The sequence below is a fragment of the Cottoperca gobio genome, chromosome 5, assembly GCF_900634415.1.
Source record: "Cottoperca gobio chromosome 5, fCotGob3.1, whole genome shotgun sequence".
In the NCBI taxonomy this organism is placed as follows: domain Eukaryota; kingdom Metazoa; phylum Chordata; class Actinopteri; order Perciformes; family Bovichtidae; genus Cottoperca; species Cottoperca gobio.
This window is the reverse complement of record NC_041359.1, coordinates 24,472,991-24,498,402: the sequence shown is the minus strand read 5'-3', so window position 1 is coordinate 24,498,402 and position 25,412 is coordinate 24,472,991. Positions and strand designations below refer to the sequence as shown.

At 40.9% G+C, this 25,412-nt stretch overlaps 1 protein-coding gene and 1 long non-coding RNA gene across 2 annotated transcripts; one reads left to right on the top strand and one right to left on the bottom strand.

Moving 5' to 3' along the window:
- Positions 1 to 8,679: 8,679 nt before the first annotated feature.
- Positions 8,680 to 20,915, bottom strand: lrrc38b (leucine rich repeat containing 38b). Its single transcript, XM_029432211.1, has 2 exons — positions 19,357 to 20,915; positions 8,680 to 11,074 (listed from the first exon to the last, which is right to left on the bottom strand). The coding sequence occupies exons 1-2, from the start codon at positions 19,982 to 19,984 to the stop codon at positions 10,827 to 10,829; spliced, it is 876 nt and encodes a 291-aa protein (XP_029288071.1). The 5' UTR covers positions 19,985 to 20,915; the 3' UTR covers positions 8,680 to 10,826.
- LOC115008536 (uncharacterized) lies at positions 20,550 to 23,740 on the top strand. Its single transcript, XR_003832302.1, has 3 exons — positions 20,550 to 20,675; positions 22,225 to 22,301; positions 23,149 to 23,740. It is a non-coding gene; the product is annotated as an uncharacterized LOC115008536 (long non-coding RNA).
- The last annotated feature ends 1,672 nt before the right edge of the window (positions 23,741 to 25,412 follow it).

Genomic DNA, 25,412 nt, shown 5'->3' with positions numbered 1-25,412 from the left:
TCCACAAATCAAATATTCTTACATATATACAGCTTTTATTCAAGTCCCATTTTAATGTCCCAAGAGTATAAACATGTAAGGATCTTAACAGGATGTTTTCCCCTCAGCTGCCACTGATTGGTGACATTTCTCACTTCTCTTCGCTTCTTTCCGCACGGCAGGATATCCAGCGTCAGGATGAACCTCTGTTATTGTATTCTAATAAAAGGTGTGCTCACAAGGAATATGGCATTCAGATGTATTCTCTAATTAGTAGAGAAGAGATGGGATTAAAGGCATGCACTTTATGCATGCACTCCACACGACACACGAATAAACGATGGAATAAGCATGTACTACATCATCATCACATTAGTGGATTAGGAAGATGCTGAGGGGCTGCATGACTTGGCGTTTAGGGAGTTGGAAGTAACTGGTATATATGAATATTATGTGCAATTTCCATTCGCTCCATTTGAACAATATTCAAACGCACATTGTAATAATTTACACTTACAATTAAAAAATAATGACAATCATCACACCCGTGGCTTTCAAAATGTTTGACAGGGAAGTGCTTGAAATATGTTATGATTACAACAGCTGAAATGTGTGCACAACATCAATTCCACTCTCATTACCGGTCACGAGCAGAAGCCTTTGTTCGTAGTGACAACCTGTCTGCTCCTGGAGGACATCATGTCCTCTCCTCTTTAGGATAACTGGCAGTGATCGCTGAACAAGCATCCACTGTCTCATGTTAACTGGTCACAATTAGCGGAACAATTGCCCTCAAGCTGAAATCCTTCCTGAAATGAAAGTGTTGCAAAGGGTACGAACCTGGAGGTCAACGTTTGACATCTTTTGTTTATTTTGGGTATGAGTCAGCATGAGTCATAAATGTTTTGCTCCTTATTCCCAGGGCTCCAGTGTTTTTCTTTAACAAGTCTGCATCAGCAGGCTTTGAATTTAACAGTAGCTGTGCTGCAAGATTACAAAAAAAAACAAAACAACATGACATCTCACAAGTTAAATTCTTTTATCTGCAGAGGTTTTGTTATTTTTGTCGGCCCTCTCCTGTGTGAGACGGTCTCCCATCTCAGCTTCCTCCCTGCTTGGATAATCCAAACAGATGTGGACTTCCCTCAATGCCCCCACATCAGCCCTGTGCCCCCTCTCACATCAGCTAATCCCAACCATGCCTGTAATAGCCGAGAGTACCATCTGCTCTGCTCCAGCCCTCTTTCAGATGGGCAGACCTCCGCATCTGGACCCCTGCCTGCCCCTCCTCCCATTCCTGCTCTTTTATCCCCTCTGTATCGTCTCTGTGGCTGATACAGAGTGCAGCGAGGATTTAATAACCCATCAAGCTTCATAGTCTTTATATATGAGCGTGGCAATCAGGGATGTGGTGGAGGTTATATTAATCAAGTGTTTTGCCGGCTTTTATATGTGAAACACTTCAGTAAATCCAAATGATCATAAGTGTCGTTATAATTTATCAAATTAAGTGGCCCAGACTAAAGTCACATAAACATATTTTTAGAAAAGGACATCAATTCTTATTATTTTTCAGTAGTTGATTATAATCGTTTGGTAAGTGAAGAAAAACATTCATGAAGCGAATAGTAAAATTCATATTTCATTGATGCTATTATGTTTTAATCACACTTCTATGTGCTTGGCGAGTACATCCATCACATCGGAACAGTCGTTAATAAAAAGAGCCTTAACTCAAGATCCACTTACGCGTTTGTTCAGAAGCACAAGGAGTTTGGTTGGTTGTCAGACTTCTCATCCGTGTTGAGTTTAAAAGTTGAGCTTGACAGTTCACTCTTGACCTCACAGCAGTTGATAAAAGTCGTGTCAATCACAATTCTATTTTCTCCCGCTGCGATACACATTTAGAAACAGTTTCTGTTCAAACATGCTTTGACGACACTGAACGCCGGGAGCAACGAGAACACACAAACAAAGAACATTTCTGCATTTGTGCTTTTGTTTGTGCTCCTCTTCCTTGTAAAAAGGTGATGTCACATTTGATGACAACGATGGGGAATCTGATGACCGTGCTTATGTTTTTTTTTTTACGTTTTGATTGTTGTTAATTATGTTTTGAATATTAAACTCACAGAGAAGTATCAGAAACTTGAAAGACAGACACACACACACACACACACACACTGACAGAGACCATTTTAAAGAAGAGTATTATTATTATAACATATTATCCATACAGCTCGACACCCTTGTCATTGATCTCACTGGATGGATGTACAGCCAGTTCAGCCAGCTGAGACGTGGATTGTTACACCCGAGTGATTTATTAGTTTGATGTATAAAGTGCCCGTTGATTGTTTTGCCGCTTTCAAGAATTTATCGTCAGATGCTGTTGAGACAGTTATTGATTAAGCCATTCGTCTGCATCATCACCTCCATTTTATCACCACGGCTTAGACACACAAGTAGAGAAACATTTGGACATCCTTATGGCAGTCCTTGGGTTTATCGCCTCCGTGTGCCTTGTATTAATTGTTCCGGACACGAGGACGTAGCGAAGGAGAACAAACAAGGTTGACCTTTTCAAGGTGGCTACATATAACCATTTGCTCTCCACCCTTTAGCTGCACGAGGATGAGGCTTTATGTTTTTATCCATCAGCAACTATTCATCTCAATGATTCAATACGGGGGAAAGCCTTGTTTTGTGGAAGTATGGAAAATGCTATAGCCTGTATGTTTGAACACCGTCACAGCTGAGACTTTGACATTCATGATGTTGTGAAAGGGAAGAGTAAACAGCGAGGATGATCCAGTGAGTGAAGCGCAGAGGAGAACAAATGTGACCTGCCTCCAATCTTCTCTTTGTTCCATTTACTTTCCAACACTTTGTTGCTGACTAAACCCAATCCATCTTCTAACTCTAAGTAGGCCAAACGGAAGCCTATATTTATATATAGAATATCATTAAAATAACTTGTTCTCCCTTTGATTTATATATCGTTTCTCACTAACTTTTCTTTCTGGCTGTCCTAGGTAATCACACTTTGATGTATTTAATCAATGTTTCATCGTTTGTTGACAAATGAATTAACAGAGCAGAAAGAGAACTTTTAATTTCTCATTATTTCTCACAATTTACATATTACTATTTACCTTTGATGGTACAATGTAAATCTACCCAGGGGTCAACACTCGCTCGGCTTAGCTCTGTTTTTGTTTTGTATAAGAACTTCAGTGTTCAGTATTCTTTTGTAAGGGTTAGGGTTAGACACATCAAAGGGTTAGGGTTAGACACATCTAAGGGCTAGGGTTAGGGTTAGACACATCAAAGGATTAAGGTTAGACACATCTAAGGGCTAGGGTTAGGGTTAGACACATCTAAGGGCTATGGTTAGGGTTAGGGTTAGACACATCAAAGGGTTAGGGTTAGACACATCTAAGGGCTAGGGTTAGGGTTAGAGTTAGACACATCAAAGGGTTAAGGTTAGACACATCTAAGGGCTAGGGTTAGACACATCTAAGGGCTATGCTTAGGGTTAGGGTTAGACACATCAAAGGGTTAGGGTTAGACACATCTAAGGGCTAGGGTAAGACACATCAAAGGGGTAGGGTTAGACACATCTAAGGGCTACGGTTAGGGTTAGGGTTAGACACATCAAAGGGTTAGGGTTAGGGTTAGACACATCAAAGCGTTGAAGAGGCTACATCTTAAAGGAGATTCACTTAACTATGCTGCAGCATCATGAGTGTGTTGCATTTAAATATATAACATACAGTGAGTAATGTAGCTTTAATTGCAAGAATGTATTAAATAGAACGTCTTATATCAACCATTTTGGATGATTATTGTAATAAGAACTTGTTTCCTTCACTGTTTCTTGATCATTATAGTCAGACTTGTATCTGCCATCACTGTCTTAGCAGCGGTGCGTCATAAACATGTAGTGTTTTGCCCAGAATCTGATGAATGCAGTGTATTTTCACCTTGTGAGGCCTCGGGGGAGTCAGTTTGAGCTGATGCTTGGATCCTGTCACTTCGCTCATTCATCTTTAATGTGTTTACTGTGCTGGATTCATTTCTACAGTTCAACACACATCAATCACAGTGATATGACTTGCCATTGGATAATTACAGTAAACAGCATTTGTTTACAGTGCTATTATAAAGTTTGGTTGAGCTGATAATATTCTATGAAAAATATTGCCTATTGCTCATGATATATCACTTTTGTTTTAAAATAAGTTATGAATAATCTTTATATCGCAAGGTGGAATTAAATAAACATAAGCAGTGATTATGTGCACTTTGGGATGAACTGCAATAAAAACTAGAGTATCTAATTATGTTTTACTCTGCTCAGTTGACATCAATATTGATTCTCCACAGACTGTAAACGCTTGTTACCCCACAGCAATACAACATAAATCACTGTAAATGACAAATCACAACAGGATACAGGATCCTGTGGCCCTTTGACTTACATTAACTCAAGTGTGACGTGAACAACATGATGCATCAAACATTACATAATCATTCTTTCAACATCCATCTTCAGATATATATATGTATTTGTTTCTTTTCTCCTTTATATAAGGAACACAATTTGAGGGGAACAGAGTCCGCCAGCCTGCCAGCCTGTGTTTTGGTGCAGTGGATGAGCAGTTTGCCAGTAGCATGCATTGATGCTCATGGCTGCCCACGGCTGCTGTGTCCCCGCTTCACCTCTCAACCCTCTTTACTTTGAATGATATTTCAAAGCTGCTGCCAAAGATTGTGACCAGGTGGTGGCAAACGCTCATCTTCACTCCTCTGTGGAGTTTTTTCTCAGGAGCAACATAAAAAAAGGGTGTATTCATAAAGAACAGATTGTCAGCTAGTGAAAGGGACCAGCTGACAATCGAGAGAGAGATATTTACTGATTTATTTAGTTTGTTTTGGCAGGTGAGAATAATGACATTATACTAAAATGGCAACGTTGCTGTTAGCCACAATTTCTTTATTTTTATACTACTACTGGGGAACACCAAAGGTTCATATTAAACACACACCTGTAGTAACTCTAATATGAAAGGAGCACGCCGGTGAAAACAATTGTTTTTGTTCTGGAGGGTGATTTCTAAAGGGTTAGGGTTAGGGTTTCTTTTAACATTCTTTTCTCTTTTTATTGCCTTTTCTAGGGCAAATTCTAGGACAACAACAAAATGACTTCAAGGAAGAAGAAAAAGCTGAAAGGAGAATACATGTTCTGAGAATAGGTGTTATAAAAGCTTGTAAGAAAGGGAGAGACGGCTCTGTGAGTGAAGACACACTAATGTTGACTCTAACCACACAGACCATCTTCATTTGTCAATGTCACGCCAACGTGAACCAAATCCCCACTTCTCTGAACTCGATGACCATTCTGCTTGTCAGTTAGCCAGACAAGAGTGAAGCATCAGGTGTGGCTCCTTTTGAACTTTGAAACCTTATCCCTCTGCTGCCCATTCCTCCCTAAGCCCTTGTCCCTCTGTAAGCCACCGGGCCATTATTCATTCAAAGCTTCCTCTCTGAGGGTTGGCTTACTTACTCCCTGTCCTGCCTGCTTCCTGTCTGTGTAGGTCAGGAACAGACAGTGACTGTAAATAAATTAATAAAAACAACGAAGAACTAATGGCTTCTTTTCTGATCATTGTTCAGTGACATAGAATAGAATACACTAAAAGGATATCTAATTTAATAAATAGCAGATTTACTCTAATAAATGTTTAATCTCTTTCTGTGATCCATTTTGTAAACATCTTTTTTGAACTCAATGATCATTGACCAGTTTAATAAAGTTGGTCGGAACATCTCTCAAGTACAATGGTACACGTGACAACATATTCACACTGTTGGGTAACAGAAGCTCAACAGCAGCTGATGTCCCTCCCGTGTTTACTACCGTGACACAGACTACGTACAGTACGCCGACGATGATGTGGCTGTTATGAAGGGTATCCTAATCTGACCTATCACAATGCATTTTACAGACGTATCAATGTGATGGGATGGATGTGAAAGAGTCGTTCACTGGGCCACATTTTTTATTTTTTTTTATTTTTTTTAAATGCCAGGTCCAGTTAGTTGACGCATGGAAAGAGAGGCGAGGCAGCCACACTGAGGGCCATGCTTCCCAGCATCCCTCCCTCTCCCTCTTTCCGCCTCGGTGTCCAAGAGCTCGGGCCTCCGGCTGTGTAGCCATGACAACCAAGTGAGGTAAATGGTTGCAGGAGAATCCTCATCACGACCACCACCCTCACATGCCTGTTTTCAGCGGTGCACTTACACATTATGTGTGAGTCTGCCTCGCATGCTTTCTGCCATTCAATGTAAATTCCTGTTTTGGAATCTCAAATATTTAAATATATACTTTTTTTTTCTAGCCATGGCGTACCCTGAGGGTGAGATTTGGTTTCATCCTGTGATTCTTTGATATCTGACTTCTGCATAAAACATAATATCATATTATACTGCCTTATATATTCTCACAATAGGACAGGACATGCTGGGAAAAATATGGAGAAATTATGAACAAAGACAGATAAACCTCTGTCAAAGCAGTAACTCCTCTGTGTAGTGTCTCGTATGAAACACGGCACAAAAGGAAGCAGCCAGGAATAAAATATTCATGTGCTGGGACAGGATTGCGTGTCAATTCATTGTGGTATAACTTATCACAGTTTGTCTAAATGCACACAGCTCTGAATAAAATAAATGATCCCCATGAACAGGCAGGCAAGCGGATGCTATTTGATTTTTGTTTCTCTCTTTTACACACCTTTCCAAAAATAGTGCACCCGTTTGCATACCTGCAGAGTGATAACAGTGTTGTGTGAAATAACACACTGAGCCATGTTTACAGATGAGCCTCTCTCAAGTGCTGCTGTGACAAATCACAGTTATTACCGAGTCATTATTAAAACTCAGCAGTAGATTTTGCTTCGCTAAGAATCGCTGTTGTCACATTCTCTGCTTGTAGGGCAGCCCTTAATTAAAGGAAACCAATCAAACTTCCCGTGTGCAGGTTGATGTACATTGATATAAATTGCCTTAATAATAAATGATTTTCTGGATTTATTATCTGTATTTACAACATTGATATACAAATTCAGACCAGAGGCCAGAAAAAAAGGATTTTATTGTTTTTTTAATTTATGTTTACCAAACATCAATATACAGCTACACATATGGTCTGTTTGACATTTGGAAATGCAATCAGCTGCAGAAACAACGTCACACTCTTCTCTGTCACTTCATATAGATTTTTGAGCCATTCTGACATTTATCTGACAAAACATTAAATGGATTTTGGTATTTGGAACAATGTCAAGACCCAACTTAACCAAAGCAGCCGCCAGTGTTTCTGCTTTCCAGGGTGCGCGACGCCAGAAAATTGCTTTGGGGACAGACAGAGTAAATAAAATGCTTCGGTCTGAAAGGTTTAATAGAAAAATAGACATTAATCTGAACTTTATAATGTAAGTAACTCAACAGTGCATGCTCTAATGTGCTGATATGTATTACTTAATAAAATGAGCAAGAGAAAGGAAATGATCATGCTAATATGCTCCAAGCTAATGGCTAAGCTAACATAATAATTTGTTAATATACAGTAACTACACAGTAGTTGGAAATGATAATGATATGTATAAAAACTCTTTGACTGAAGTCTGCACCTTCAGATATCAGTTAAGAAAGTCATTTTTCAAAACTAAAAATAAATCCACTTTATTCATGTGGTGTTAAGCTTTACAATAGTTTTCTGAACATGAGAACCTGCTTCATCTCACGCCAACTAAATCAAAATATATACTTTTCATTGGGAGTTGAGTTCCTAAATGTCCCCTCCATACCATTAATATTAAGTGTTGTTCACTAAGAATGTCAGACTTTAAATATGAAATTCGTTGCAGAATGCAAAATGCAGTCAGAACTGACCGTTTGCTAAGCCCCACCCTCCTTAGTTACTCCTAAGGTTGTCAAACTCTCCATTCTCGCGCTGCACATGTGCAATTTAAAGGGATAACGTCGGCAGATTTACCATCCTGTTCCACGCAGAAGTACGCAAAAGCAGGCTTCCCATTACTACATGACAACGATGATGAAGTGTAGCTAATGTAAGCTAAAATGAAACAAGATGACCTTTTATTGTTCCTATCTAAACGTTTTAAAAAGAGAACCCTGTACAAAGGTCTCACATATGTACTTGATGACTGCATGCATGATGTCATGCTAACATACTGAGGCTAAAGCTGCATGTCACCAATGCTCACATGTAAGCTAGTTAGCCCCGTAGTAGGTCTACCGTCTCAATTCAAATGTAATTAAAATGTGTAATTGATTCTTACTCGACAAGCAATACATGGGCGGACAAGCAATACAATGGTTAGATTTAGGCTATTCCTTTATTTGTTATATTTTCAAACAGTAGCCTATGCTTCACCTTTACAAAGACACCACCTTCCAAACGATCTCCTTAGAGCCTCACACACATACTAAAGGTTGCTGACGTGCGTACAGTTACTGAACTATGACGGGACAGCTGGTGTTCGGGGAAGGGGTTTAGCAAAAGGTCAATCATCTGTTATAAATTGATATTATTTCTGATGGACGTGTGAATCTTCAATTCAAATCAGTAGCCATTTTGTTTCTGGCAGAAACTTGACATCCATACAAATCTAGTACAAATCTCACACTGTTTATGAAGACACAACATGTGACAATACACGTTAATGAAAACATAATGTGACAATACAGGACGGTACCAACACGTGATGTGACACCTGCTTTAAAAAGAGCGTACTACAATCACATTCCTGTGAAACCGTTGTGCTTTTATTGATAAGAATGAAAAACAACAAAAAGAAATAAGGCCATATTTATTTCTTGTCATTTCTGCTAAATGTTCTTCACAATGCTGCACATTTAAGGTTATGACTTGTTCTTAAGGGACACAGGCGTTTGGAATTCCTGTTTATCTTTTGAGATGCTAACTCTTTTTTTTGTTTTGCTCAGGACTCTTTTATCTGCTTGCATTTAGAAGCTTGACATTATATCTGGTCATATCTAAATCCCTCTGAATTATTCATGCCTTACAAGAATGTGAGAAGCAACGCGACATACCTTTGCTTTGGGGAAAAAACACTCCAGCTTTGAGCATTCCAAATCCTAATGGAGGAGGATTTAAACATACAGGATATAAATAACAAACACAGCCCGTAAACGTCAGGGTGCTGCTTTATTGAATCTAGATTGTACTGCACTGTTGCTCTTGTGAATGCTGTTATGACCTGTCCAGGATATCAACTCATCAGCTTTACTGCAAGATATTTAGTCAAATGAGAATACGCTGAATGATGTATCAATATCTAAAAAACTAACTCTATTTATTCCTGAAGAGACTAACCTCTGGCCCGCCACACTCGGACAGTAATTATCTAATTGTTCTGAGGTGACTGTTGAAACAGGGGTTAAAGACTGCCACGTGTGAAGCAAAGTAAGACAGCTGGTTAATTGCTAATCTTTGGAGACCATAACTGTTTGAGTATAATATGTGTACACAAAGTGTGATTTGGCTATAGTGCTGCCTTCTGTTGAGGAGCGATCCCTACCTCTCTACATAACACATCATTCACAACAAAGTCCTTATTATGCAAGTACTCCTATCTAAGACTTATCTCTCCTTCACATTAACCTCGTCTTTGGCAGATGAAGACAAAAAACAGTCTACTTAGTTAATTAGGGGCTTGCCACAATTAGGTTCGCCGTATAAAGTGCGTTAATTGACACAATAGTTCTACGTAGATTATACCTTAACACCATTTTCCATCATTTTCAAGATTATACTGTTATTTTATCTTTCTACACAGGTCACAGTTATCAATCTAGGAACATACAATAAATCCTCTTGATTTAAATGTTTGTTTTTTGAACATCGATTTGTGGTTATATAATGAATATACTGCAGAAAGTGTGTGTAGAGCGACTGGTAACTCTTCCTGCCTTACGTCACATCGGCTACATACGGTAACATCTCTCCATTACCCCGATCCTTCCTGCTCGACTGATGCCGCCATCTTGTTTTACACACAGAAGAAACAACAGTATTTGCCAACAGTTGTGGCTTGTGGAACACTTTTGAATGTGAGTGAGGCTGTCCAAACAAAAGACATCGTAAATGGCAGGATATGCAGGCATATCATGTTATAGGCAGTTAATTACTGAGGTCATTGGTCGTTATGACATCCTTTTTTTTAATATATATATATATATATATATATATGCGATCAGGTAATCTGCTCTACGCAGATTAAACCCCACGAGAATCATCTAAAAGTTGCCTTTGATGCCACTTTACAGGATTTCTAAGGTTGAGAAGTTATCGCATTGTCTACTACTGACGTGACAGCACTTCAGCAGCACGTCTTTTTTTAACATATATATTTAAATATTTGACTCTTTCATTATACAGGTGTTAACCTCACTATATTTATGTAGTTCCTACAACATTGAGCCGAGAGCCAGTAGCCATAAAGGACGACCACAGGCTCTCACGGCCAAAAATACGATCTCTATGATATCATCAAGTGGCGCAGGGCACCCACTCGTTTCTATCGGGACTTTGGCTCGTTCCTCGTTACCACATTTCACGTGCAAAGAAAACAAACTGCAACCGCACCCGGGGCACGCTCCATTAAACAGTCCTGGATGTTCACCAGGGGAGGAGGCAGCGTGAAACTTGTCACACCTAGCACACACTGTCAGCGGAGTCCTCTCATTGTTTGGAGTACCACGACCACGCGGGGCCCTTAAAACTAAAGCCCTCCTCACTCCTCACTCTCCTCCTCGTCTCCCTTGGCGCCTTTACTCCAGCGCTGGAAGCAATGGACTGTTGACGCCAGGAAGAAGCTAGTCATGATGGCCACCACGGACACTGAGATGCCAGAGAAAATGATGATGAGCAGGTCTGTTAGAGTCAGCGTGGCCTGGCACTCACGGAAGCTGTCCTTGGAGAGCTGCGTCAGGGACACACGTCTGCCGTCCATGGGGAGGGAGCACTCCATACCTTCCACCCCTGCATTGAAACAGAAAATCAGATCAGACAGATTTACTGGACGTGCTGAGCTGCAGTGAATAATGTCATATTTATGGACCTTTTGATGAATGCGTTCAAACGGCAGCCACTCGGGGAATGACATCATATAGAAGAACAAGCACACAGTGCAGCTGTGCTGTTTCACCAAAGAGTTTAAATTCAAGCTTGATGCATAATTGCACCTTAGAGACCTAGCTTGCTTGTTTGTACTCAAATATTTGATTCAGAAAGTGTGTGATTGTAAAAAAAAAAAAGTGAATTCAACAAAGCAATTTATTTTCCTCAGAGTGGGATGTAATTTAGGTCAATCACAATCACACCCTCTGTCCTTAGACCCTCTGTCCTTAGACCCTCTGTCCTCAGACCCTCTGTCCTTAGACCCTCGCATCGCACAAGGAAACACTTCCTAAAAGAAACCCCACTACAGCTTACAGACAATTTCAAATGGCTTTGTTTGTACTGGTAGAGAGGCTTTATGTATCTTTGCATCTGACAACAAGACACATTCATTTGCATCTTTTTTTACACGGTTTGAAGAATGAAATAAACATCCTTTTAATACATTTGGATTTCAGCTGCCAGCTGCACAACACTAAGAACCCCCTTCCTCATTACATATGATTCCTGGTTCCATCTTAAAAATGTTCTGATGCATCAGTAAAGGGCAGCGTCTGAGACAGGGGCACCTTGACCAATCTCATCTCCCGATGAAAGGATGATAAATCAGCGAGCGCTGCGCTCCGTGTCTCGGTCACTTTCACATAGTTTATTGTGCAGACATCATTTATTTGGAAGAGAACAGAGACTGTGGCGTGTTGTATTTCAAGGGTAGTCTTGCAGTGAGCCTTCTTTTTCCAACTCATGACTACAAATGAGACGGAGACCGAATCATTAGGGTTTGGTTTTAACACGTAGATGTATTAAAGACCGGTCACTGATACCCCTGATACTACATTAGATGGTGTTCCCTTTCACATGATTACAGACTCACTGATTCAACTTGTTTTGTTAATCAGAATCAGAAATACTTTATTCATCCCCGGGGGGGGGGGGAGAAATGAGATCCAGTTGACCTTTGAGTTTAATTGGAAGTGCTAGTTAGACAATTACAACGCTGTCCCACGCCAGTGAATACAGAATCTTATAGCACTGCAAACACTATGATCTATACAGCCGGTATCTACCCTCATATTGGCAAATGTACTGTATGTGAATGATAGCGGTGGGTAGAGATGAAGCCCGGCAGTGTGGGAGGCTACTTCTACTGATGCTGCACATGCACATGCAAATGCACACACTCGGCAATACATTCTGCTTCTTTGCTCGACAGTCGGCACATTGTGCACCGTGCTTTGTTATAATACAGACGTAACGCATTCCTCTTATGATTGCACTTATCGTCAAAATACCTTCGTTGTGACTTAAACTTGCAAAGTGTCGCAAGTGAATAATAGAAATGGAAGCATAAAACGTAACTTGTGTATGTAAAAGCACGTGCTGAAAGAAAATGAAAAAGAGTTAAGTGACAATGGAAAAATAAATAATGGAAATAAAAGATGGCACGGAGTTGGTTTCCATGCTCCTCCGATTAACTCTCTACAGTATTAATTAGGTTTGTAACTGAACTCTTGGATAGCGTGATAAAACTTAGTGACACTAATCCCTTAATGAAAGATACAGATTCTCACGTTTCCTCCAACATTCAATTAGTGGACTCAAGATATACATGCAAACACGCACAAACTTACAGGGAAGCTACAGTTATGTTTTTAATATATATATTAAATGTGACCAAAAGACAATAAACTGAGTATTTGCAGTGGAGATAATTGTACATTTACATCGAGCACATTTCGAATTGTGGCTCTAAATATCTTTGCTAAGAATGAAATTTAAACTATAAAGATATTGCACAATAGCACAATAGCAGGTGGAGGATGTAGCATGCTAATTTGGATAATAATGGTGGACTTTCTCCTCTTAGTTTATACCTAAAACTAGTTAAATTAGTCAAAAACAATCAGTTCATTACAAGCACACATGAAGAAAGTGTTGTATAACTACAAACAGTGATATATGGCGCTGATCATTGTCCACATTAAACTCAAACAATCTGTTCGGTCCCCTCAGTCATACTAACATATTGTGTCAGGAGTTAATGCATAACCTACGAAAGAGGCTTACAAACAAATGCACAATACACGCAGCGATGGTTTATCTCATCTGAGCTGAAAATGTTTTGTTTTAAATGTGTTATTCTGAGAATTGTGTTGCATAATAACTAACCATATGTCTCTCACTTTAAAAGCATCAGTTCAGTTTCCAAATTGGCTCCGCCGGGCTTTTAGGGAATAGGTTTTTTCATGCATTGGCAGTGGCTGGATTCTTCACAATCTCACATTGTTGTGAAGTTAGTGATGATTTATTTTAATGGAGCTCGTGAACAGTAGCCGTACTTTTTAATTTTGTACAAAAATAACTCCCTCGCAATAAATGGCTGACTGCTAAATTATGCAATAATAGCAGCAGCTAAAGGAATGAAGAGAGAAAAACAGACCACATGATCTGAGCTTGTTGCACGCTTCGTACTAAAGACAGAGACCACTTTCACTACCTTTGAAAATCCAATCGGAGCGCCTGTCCTGTCTGAAGTGCTAAGATACATTGAGTATATTTATATTCATAATGCATTTATTCAAAACCACATCACCTCCGAGACTTAGCCTCTGTCTTTGAGACGGTCCTGTCTGGTCTCGGATGAACACATGGGCTCTGCAGGATAATCACATATATTATGATCAATCCATAACAATGGTGGACAGAGACTTTTTATTGGGAATATGAGCACAGCATGCAATATTAAAACCTACACTTTGGGTGTCTGACAAGTACATGCATGTATGTTTTTATGTATTCCTCATCTATCTGAACACAGATTCACATTGTATGTGTCCTACAACAACATATGCAGGATGTGCGAGGAGAGATAGTGGCTTTCCACCGGAGCTTCACTGTTGCAGTTAAGAACTAAAATTACACAATAGGGCACACGGGCTTATTACACTGCCTGACAAAAGGGAGGATTACTGAACAGCTGTGCTACTGTGTTTGGCCAAAAGTGGAATCTTCTGGAACAAACACTATAATTATAAGCTTGTCTGTGGCTAAATGTGCACATCTCTTACTGAGGGTTAAGGGTTAGGACTTGGGGAACGTGACCTCATATTAGTGATGCAGGAAACTTGAAACTTAAGTCCGACACTAAAGTACATCCTTAATGTGTTGGCGGCTTTGTGTCCAACAAAAAGCTGCAAACAAACATAGTCTTAACCTACCACGGCTTAAAAACAGTTTATGCCAAGTCAACGTGAGAGTTTGCGCTTGGCATCGTCAAAAATGACTGCAGTAAAATCCATAATGGTATATTTATATTTATATTTATATTTAAGTATCTGGTATCTGGTTTCAACACATTTGTGCACATTTCCATTTAGCTTGTGTTGCTACAAGGCTAGAAATGAGTCTGTATCATAGAATAAGGTGTGAATGCTCCCAAATCCATGTGTATGAGTTTTATAAGTTGAAAACAAGCTCCGCTAATGTAACACAAAGCATGCCCTTACACTATCAGGTAAATCGGCAGACACGGGTATGTTACATTCCTGGCGCTAACAGTTGATGGATTACATTTAGGATTACAGCCAGCCGAGGGGATAGTCTATCCGCTGTCTCCGGCGTGATTGATCTACCTCCCTGTGACACGCTGATATTGGAGGCTTGTTTCTTCTCCCTACCTCAACACCACACTGTCTGTCCAGATTAATCTCAGCAACCAATCTCAAAGGCAAAATCACCACAATCTTACATCTGCAGACTCCTGCAGCAGGAGGTGGAGTCTTCACTTGATGAACCTGCACTACAGTTGTGATAATGACTCACAAAAGATGTCCCCCCCCTCCCTATTTCATTAAACCAGATGAATGTGCGACTCAAGTCAGCGGATGTAATTACAGAGAGTTAGAAGAATCTTTCAGTCGCCTCTGAGGGGGAAGTCTGAAGGGAAAATGATGAGAGAAGAGGCCAAGAGTAGGAAGTGGAGAGGAAGAGAACGTGTGTTATGAATGCACAAAATGACAAGCGTTCATGTGACAGCGGGAGAGGGTGAATCATTCAGGAGGGAATTCCTTCTGCGTGGAGACTCACTGACATCACTGTACCATGGGCATATTCAGAATGTCTCATCACAAAGGCACATATTCACACAGAGAAATTACATACCTCCCAAATACAAGAGACGTGAACAAAGGGAGGGATATAAATACTACGAGTCGATTCCTTTTATTGTTTTCATCACAATAAAAAGCACTTTATCGGCTGTCACAATTCTGTAAGATGACACAGCTGTATATATGCAGCACGCTCGACCACATAGGCAGAAATGTAAGTATCCATCAATTCCACTGCCGGTGAAATAAAGCTTTTGGCTTTCTCACCTTTTATTTCTGACACTGGCAGATTATCCTTTTCTGCTTCTGTACATGCAGCAGCTGAAGTTATCACACTGTGTAATTCTGTCCACCTATTCACACCCTTCTCTCTCTCTCTCTCTCTCTCTCTCTCTCTCTCTCTCTCTCTCTCTCTCTCTCTCTCACCTCACAACTTTAAATACACGTTAAATTAGGCCAAGATAAAAGAAGCAGTCAGCCTGTGTTAACGGAGAAGATATTTTCTTATCACATACTCAAGTAAAGATAGCAAGGAGTGTCGTGTGGGGCCGTGCGGCGTCATGCTCGTGCTATGTGGTGCCGGTCATATTTTCAGAGTTGCTCCTGTACGGTAACAAGTCTCTGGGGAGCAACTCGATAGGCTGTGAGGGAAAATTCAGACGTCGACCCCGTCACATGAACTGCTACTTTGCAGTGAAACTTTTCAGCCCATGACTAGTGTTGATAGCGATGCCACGAAAGGGCTTCAGCCTCCATCTCTCATGGGAGTCGTCCTGCCTTGCACCGGCCTGTAGGCTAGCTCCAATTACCCTGGCCAATGTGCCGTAGAACTGTGTCACTCTAAATTATACATGGCCTTTGTTCATCCTTAACCCAAGAGCACTGGAGACAGCAGTGGATCATGTTTACACTCATCCATCCGTTTAAACATTTATCAACCTGATTGGTGGCTTGAAAACGTACAAATGGTAGCAAAAAAAACAAAAAGCAGAAGGATGCAGACGTTTATATGCGCGTCTGATCTTTTTCCAGCACGAAATGAATACCTGGCTGCGTGCTGCGCAGAGGAGACAAAACACGGCCGTGTGGAAAGAGAGATCTGTGTTTTTTTGTGCAGAATTTTTAAAGCATCTTCCACCCACTCATCATGCTGACCGGCAGTAATCACACTTATGCAAACAGAAAAGTGTGCAGCTTTGTGAACTTGAAATCCCAGGGGAAATCAAGATGTGAAAAATGGAAAGGGAATTGGGTTTATGGCCTGAGCTCCGCAGCTGCTCCATTATGCAGGCCATCGCAGGAGGGAACCAAAGCTATATCTCTGGATGACTTTTAAAATAACAGTACGGTTATGTCATGTTTTATTTGCAACTTTAGTTTTAATTATTCTGCTGGTTCCACATTTGTTTGCAGTTTTCTGTGTGGAATTGGGAAGCAGGGATTGGTTGTGGTAGCTTCAGTGGAGCTCTTGGTTTTAAGAGAACAGTCATTTTCTGGTAACTGAGTTGTTGTATGATGAATGAGACATGAGGATGCAACACCCACACGGATGCAATGAGCACACTGATCTACAAATGAAAGAGCAATTCCTGTCTCTGTGATTGATTTACTTTACGATGCATGAGATATTAAGTTGAAACACCCACAGTCATGGTGGTTGTTGGAGTTGATGCATATTGAAAAGATTACCAAGTCAACCTCATTCACTAATGAGTGTCCATCTGTTATTTTGTAGCCACTTCCAACACGGCATTCCAGGGAATAGGTCATCGTATTTTGTTCCGTTATGGAGAGCAGTCATTATGTTAATGATATCTGCATGTGTGTTTGTAAGTTTGTACTTAGGGGGGACTCACTCACTATAATCCTCCCTGCTACTCTGTGTTTGTTCAACACTCGCCTGCACGACACTACAGACTTCCAAACGGTGTCGATATTTGTCGATACATGTAATAGTTACAAATACAAGTGAAAAGATGTCCCATACAAATAAGCATGTGTGTGTGTGTGTGTGTGTGTGCCTCGTGTGTAAGTCAGTGGACTCGTCTCTGGGGTCACGAAGGAATCACTTTCTGATGGGGATGTAAGAGCTTCATATGAGGTGAGATACGCATTACTAACTCAATTTGAGAGTGTGTATACACTGGGGCCAGTTGGCAGCCATGCCAGTAGCTTGGCTGGGCCTTTGGCTTCTTCTTTGTTGTTGATGTCTGCCTGGCCAGCACTTCTAATGCAATTCATTATGCCTTGCAGTTGACAACACTTAGAACCTGTGATTAATGCATGTGCAGCCTGTTACCGGGGGGAATTGGGTGTTCTTGCCAGTTTATCAACTTTTCTTCCTCACAGACCCAAACTTGTCAGTTTTTTGGGGCATATGCAGAGAGCCCTTAGAGGAAAGAGAAGGCAGTATCAATAGCACGGTACACCATGGCCCAATTGTGTTTAGGGATTTTGCTTCCGTGAGTTGTCAGTAGTTTGGAACAGCCGTCAACTATCTAAGTGGAGTCGAGTTAAAGCTTTTAATTTTAGTTTTAAATCTTTTGATTAATTACAATATGACATATATACAGAGGATTTGATTTCTAACCAGTAAAATGAGGTTAAAGTCCAGAAGATCAAGTCCACTGCTTTTCATGCTTTGAACAAACAACACATTATTTGTATACACAGGTCCACATCTCACCCAAAAACAACTTTGGAACATTGACAGATATGTTCCCACTTCCTATCTGTACACCTTTTATACAAACCCTGCACAAAAACATTGCGTAGTGTATTTAAAAACAGAATTATGTTTTTAAAATACATGAGTATGTGTCACAACACTGCGAGCCACATTCTTATTCAATTCTCAGATTAAGCCAAAATTGTGTAATACTTCAAATCTGCACTCTGAATATGATAACAGCACAAGCTACTAGTCATGTGTGGCTGAACTGTCAGATCTGTTTATTTTTTGCCTCCTCTGCTCCCACGTGCTGGCTTGCACTTACGAGATAACTGCTGTCTGTGTCCTTTGTAAGGGCATTCATAGTAATATACTTATGGCTGACCTTCAGCAAAATATTTATGGTTCTCTCTGAACAAAACATAATCTTTGTCTAGGATTGAATTTCTCCTGACAGGTGTTTAAGATATTCTATACAACCTATTTCAAAAATGAATAATATTAACACAGATTTGAACAATTGTGATGGTTGGTGTTTTATCCAGGACATATCTCTCAACCCCCCTAGCACCCGGTAGCTTTGGATGTTGCAACCAATCAGCTCCGTGTAAGCAGATCTCACCCACAGTAGAACACTTCTGAAGAGACATGTGATCCTGTTTGTCTTGAGTCGTTCCTCAGATATGCATGCACACATTCAGATTGCCTTGCACACTCAAGCACACCAAAACTTCAGCTCTGTTATCTAACTCAAGCCTCCGGGCGGAATCACAGCGGTAGACCGAGACTATAGTATGGGCCTAAAAAAATCACATGGATAGAGAAGAAGATGAAGAATAAGAGAAAGGGTTTGATTTCCTTTGCTGCAGGAAAAAGATCATTGATAATATTGCAGTGTCCACCAAAAGGAAGGTATTATATAAAGAAGTATTATATAAATATAAACCTCAAATAGATTGATTTGACAACCACGCAGAATCAAGGGCAATGTTTATATGCATGGTAACATGTGGAACTGAGAGAAACTGAAAGCTAACATTTGAATATGAATTGTTTCATTTGTATTCCCATATTGGACCACGCAAAATATTGAACAATGCAAACGTGTGTCTTTCACGTTCAACAAGTGTTATTGTCTCATATTGCACACTCAGTCTCACACATTATATGCGATGGGAGTGGAGAAATAAAGACACTAAATTAGAACAAGGGAGCGGGAGGGGGGTTCCCTCTCCTACGTGGAAAACATAAATAGATTGGAGCAGTGTTATGGCAATGGATTTGCAATATTACTGTTGTATGTTGTACGCTTTATTTGGGTCAAGCACATGGAAATCAAATGCTTCTTTGATGTTGTTACTTACCGTTTGGAAGCTTGTGACTGTTCTCCGTCAGCCAATCGAACAGGTTGGCAAAGTTGCAGTTGCACAGCCAAGGGTTGCCCTCGAGCCTCACCGCCCGCAGGGAGGGCAACTGACTCAGTGCCCCTACCTGTAGCGTAGACAGCGCATTACGCTCCAGTTCCAGTTCTCTCAGAGAGGTGAGGCCAAGGAAGGCATCCTCATTCACCATGCTGAGATACGGGTTGTTGCCCAGCCGTAGTTTGATCAGGCTCCGAGACTCCCCAAAGGTCCCCTTCGGGATTTCAGTCAGATTGTTGCTGCCTAGGTCCAGGAAGACCAGCCTGGAAGAGGTGCTGAGAGTCCCCGGTTCTATCTGGGAGAGGGAGTTGTTCCGGAGGTCCAGGTAGACCAAGTCACTGTACAGAACCAGGAAGTCAGAGGGGATGCGGGGTATCCAGTTGTCAGCCAGCAATAGCCTGCGCACATCCAAGGGGATCTCATTAGGGAGACGGGTCAACCCACGGCCACTGCAGTCCACAGTGTGAGGATCTGGGCACAGGCAGGCTACTGGGCAGTTTTCCCCCCGGGTCCATAAGGCAGAGGACAGAAAGATGAGGATAAGTTGGAGCCAGCAGACGCATGGCAACATGGTCAAGAGGGTGAAATGAATTATGGGGGGAATAGGCTCGGGGTAAGGGCGAGTAGGAGAGGGAGGGAGGGGTTAGAGAACAAGAAGGTGAGGGTCAGAGGGCAGGAGATCAGGACAAGGGAGGGGAAGGGGAAAGTGAAAGGGGGTGGATGGGGATCAATCCTCGCGAAGGAACATCCTGCCGCTGTTGAGAAGGGAATCTGCAAGGGCTCAGGAATTGTGAGGAAGCAGAGCAGCGGTAAAAACTGTTTTCCAGAAGATCATGTAGCAACCTGCTTGGATAGAATAGCAGACTGCTTGCTTTGAAGGAGCAAAGAGAGGGAGATAGTAAGCAGTAAGGAGCGGGAGAGCAAGAAAGACGGAGCTTAACAGAGAGGGGAGGGTAGCTTGAGAGAGGTAAATAGACACGAGCGAGCTGGGAGTGATGAGAAGCCGGGGGCACAGACAAGGGAGAGGGGGGTTGAGGAGGGGGCTCTGTCCGCCACGCTACCACACAGTTGATCTGGCGGCAGTGACAGACGAAGACAATAAGGTCTCTGACACAAAAGGATATATGAAGCTGTGATTCAAGCATGACAAGCAAAGAGTAACATCACTGCATCCCTCCATTAGTCCCAGGTCTCTGTGTAGAAAAGCCTGATGGTCTTAAACGAGAGAGAGAGAAGCTCACGGAACATCGCTCAAGCATGTGGTAAGGTTGTCCCTCCCTATTATTCGCTCTCTATCTCCCAATGCCCTGCAACATGCTGTGAAAACACAGCTCAGCTCAATGTTACTCTGCCCAGCACCGCATCAAGGCTGTGTTGCTGTGTAGAGAGAATCCAAACGTCCAGACAGGAGCCTCATGGATGTAGATCGCAGTGCTGAGCAGCACACAGCCATGCCAATCCAACAACTGCCTCTGAATCCACCACGGTTTATCTCATGCCCTCTCCCCTCTCCTTATTTCCAGGGAGGCGTGTCTGAACCACACTGTCAACATGTGATGTCACTTCCTTCAGTGTAAAGAAATGACGATCATTTGTATGTGGAAAAATCTGAAACATGTAATTATGATGCTGTTGCTTTCTTCTCCTTGAAAACAAAATATGAATAAATATTGAAGCAAACTGAGAAATATTACATTTTCTTGCCTTGCATACATTTATATTCGATCTATTCACCTGACTTGTAATCAATAGATGATGACAAGCTGTTGTTTCGACGTTAAGCCTCACTGGTTTGAGGTTTTTTGAATATATCTTGTTAAACACAGCCTGTCCTTTGGAGACAGTTTCCTTAGTTGTGTCTTGAAATAGAAAACTGTGACCTGTACAAATATACAGCGTTAGCTTTAATTACTTATTTGGCATTTCCAGCTTTTGCAAATTGTGTTTTGGTGTAGGGTAAAAACAGATTACCAGTCTGCTTGAAAATGATCTTAACATCAATTGATTTGCCGTGAGACTCACACCATAATGGAGAGAAGTCGATTAATTCAGAAAGTGTATTGAATCGCCCAGATGGGATTTGTTTCAACAAGTAAATCCAATTAGACCAAGGTTGTTGCAGGGGGACGGCGTCTTTGAATTAAACCTGTGAAGACGAGGGTAGTGTGAAATCTCTGAGAAAGAAGTATTGTCATGGATGGTAATTGTGGATTTCAAAGAAGATAACGTTCACAATGCAAATGTAAATTATTAACAATTTTACACACAGATTGAAATTAAACAAACACACACCTGCACCTCATAACAACCAGGCAGATAGCAATAACATCTCACTCACTTCATCTCAGGTAATCTAATAATAGCACTCCTTCCTCGAGGCGTCCACTCAAGTCAGATGAGTCTGCAGCTTCAGCAGTGATGTTTACTTTGTGCCGCGGAGAAGAAGGCTGCTCTTTCATCACAGTCAGCATATATTAAAGCTGAAATAGCTTCGATTGTTTCCTGCAAACACATTTCAACTTTACGTCTCACTATGATAATTCAATTTAGTGGTGCTTCTGTTCTACATGCAGTACAGTGCTTAGATATTTGCTGTCTCAGGGACGGTTTGATGTTTTCTTTAAAAGAAAGTCTGTCTCTTGCAGCTTCTTGCAGAGAATGATGTAACTGATCTCTTGAGAATGCGTACTGTGAAGGAGAGCCTCTTACTGTGTATCAAAATGACATCTTTAAAAAATGTTTTCTAGGAAAACAAATCACTTCATGCCTTAAAATTGCTTAGATGTAACTTGACACCTTCACCTCATTTAGGATGCAGACTGAAACGTATACCGGTTGACCAGCATGTGGCTCGTAGTTGCTGTGTCTCCAGGACAAATGGATGGAAGGTAAAATTCTAATTCAAATTCAAAACAGTGCTTATGGCTACTTTCCAACTGGAGTTTTCTCTGGAAGTGTACCCTTTTGTAGCCCTTGTTTCGCCATATAGCGCTACGCAGATGATATGATCCTGCAAGTAGACGGGATTGGTTCCTAATGTCTCTCCGTGTTCTCCATATGGACGTGTTAACAAGGTCAAAAACATTTCATTGGAGGTCGTCTTAATTGTTATAGCCTACTTAAATGTCTGCCTGTCCTTGCATCACTGGTGCTGCAAAACACACGAGCGAGCTGGAAGATCAAAGCTGATCAACCCTTGTTTTTGTGATTGCCAACGATGTCTGTGTATTTACAATAAATCTGAAATTATAAAATATTATTCATAAATGTGTTGCTGGTTTGGTAACACTTTATTTAGCATTTTTTTTAGCAGTATATTTACATTTAGTAGATGCTATAAAATGAAACAACACATTATAATGTAGCTGAAATCAGAAGTGTATATTAATGTCTTTCACACAACTGTGGGGACCCGAACATGGAGGCTGTATTTACGCATAATAAATGACAATACAGTAAAACAGAGCTGTAATCATTTTTAAAAATGTCTTCATTGGACAAGTTGTAGTCATTGTTGACAAATACAGTCCATTAATACATACTAACTAAATAACTAAAGCTAACTCATAACTGCTTTACAGTATGTTATTAACCATTTATTAAATATGTACCCAGTGCTTATAAATGCTAAATAAGGGGTTTATGTTCTGCTGTTTACTTTTTATATGATGTATATGATGAAGTAATAACTTGTTTTCCTTTAGTGCATCTGATTAATCTCTCTTGTCATTTCAGACCTGCCCCCCAGCAGTCACCTGACCCAGTCATCTACCCACAAAAGCAGCTTCTCCTTTACAATCAGCCTCAACACATATTGTGTTCTCCGTGTATGTACCTGGACTAATTACCAATGTGTCATCCTATTACTTTTGAATTGTTTGCCTGGTCAGACTCCTTTCTTGTTGCTCACTGCTGCCTCGTAGCGCTAGTGAACACTGTTTATCACACCTGCTCTGCCTCCTGGGTAGCAGATCTGTGATCCATTGTTGCAACGCTGTAACATGAGATGTCCACCCTACGTCCTACTGCAACTGAGGCATGCTAAGGTGCAAACACAACAGTTTGAAACAGTTTCGATCCGGCTAAGTGACTAATGCTTGATCTAATATCAGTCATTCAGTTGTTTTTGGTTGTATTTTTACTTCACAGCAGCAAGAACACAACAGGAAAAGCTTTTCTTGGGAACAGATTCAACAACAGAACACATTTCCTCTGCCCTGTTTCTTTTGGCTGATTAATTGCAGCTCAGATAAAATTGACTTAGAGATACCTTAGAGATGCCTCACATTGAAATGCAACCAGAGCACTGCCACCATGGCTGGGTATAATGGCCACTCTGTTTGCAGAAAGTCTCTTGACAGCAAATGTGTCAATGCAAAAAGCCCAGTTTGTATTGAGGCAGCAGACTAATGGCTGTTTTGTCAGGAGGCATATTAGAACTGCATTCACAATCCCTTCAAAATGTAAATCCAACATGTGTGGAAAACAGGATTTGAGCCCCTTCTTGAATCATCAAATCAAATTCAAACACCACACAAGGAAAAACTCCCTAAAAGAAACAATTAAAGGGGGAACAAATGGAAGAAACCTCAGGGAGAGACTGAGGAGGGATCCCTCTCCCAGGGCGGACAGACGTGCAATAGATGACGCGTGTACAGGATAAACAACATAGTACAAATACAACATCCTTCACATTATTATTATATCATTATGCACACACTACCAGCTCTCCATTATGGGCTTGACTTTCACCTCACACACAGTTGACAATAAAACAATGTGATTCTGCTGCAATAAACTTCATTTATTTACAATAGTTTTATGGCCTGACTTCATTTCAATGCCCATCATGATTATGGATATAGGGCTCGTCCTGGTTGTTTGTGTGTTTGTTTGTTGACATTAACCAGACCAAGGAAATGATCCATGTGGCTGAATATGGCCCAGTTTAATCCGAATGATGTCATTAGGATTAAAATGTGCCATATTCAGGCAAGTGGATCATTGGATTTTTTTTCCGGCCTTCCACCTTTATTAAAGACATAGTACAGAGTGACTGGGAAGGAGAGAGAGAGAGAGAGAGAGAGAGAGAGAGAGAGAGAGAGAGAGAGAGAGAGAGAGAGAGAGAGAGAGAGAGAGAGAGAGAGAGGATGACATGCAACAAATGGCCACTAGTTGGATTCAAACCCGGAGCAAAGAAAAAGTAAGAAAGCAATTTCCCAATACTAATTTTGCCAGTGGAACTTTTCATTCAGGATTTTTGTGTTGTTCCAAAGTGTCCAGAGATGGACAGTTTGTTCTCCAACAACCTTGAACGCCTTTGGGGAGCCAGTTTTATATCGAGTGTCCACAACAGGAACAGACTCTTGCCGTCTCAACAGCTGCTTGCACAAATTGATTTTCTAGTCTTTGCAGTCACGGCACGTCAGTCAAGTGTTAAAACTAGTGTACATGTAACATGAGGGTGGAACAGGCAGTGCTTGAGGAGTTAGTGACCTTGTCAGTGGAGACACATTATTGATCCAGGTTTACCCTACTAATGTGCCTTCAGGTTCTCATCTGGGAAAAATAACAATCACAGGAGCAAGACTTTATTGCTTACACTTGCAAATCATGGTTTGCATAGATAAAAAAAATACATACATAATAGGTATTAACAGAGAGTGGTACACATGGACTTGTACTTGTAACATGACACTGTAAAACTAAGGATGCTCCTCTTTGCCACCACAGTAAAATGTTAGATGTTCCTAAGGAATGGTGACCATCACAGCTAAGTCACTGCCCTCTTACAGCTCAAATGAATCAAGCGCAGCTGCATGTGGAGGAAAATTAATTCAATGCCAGACACAGATTAGATGAGAAAGAGGAGAGTCCTGTGTGAGTGGCTGTATATTAGAAAAAAAGAGCACGATGGTAGGAAGAATCACATGGAGGGATTTAGTTTAGCTTCACGAGGACGGGCTCAGGGAACTAATCTTCACAGGACCTTTGATGAG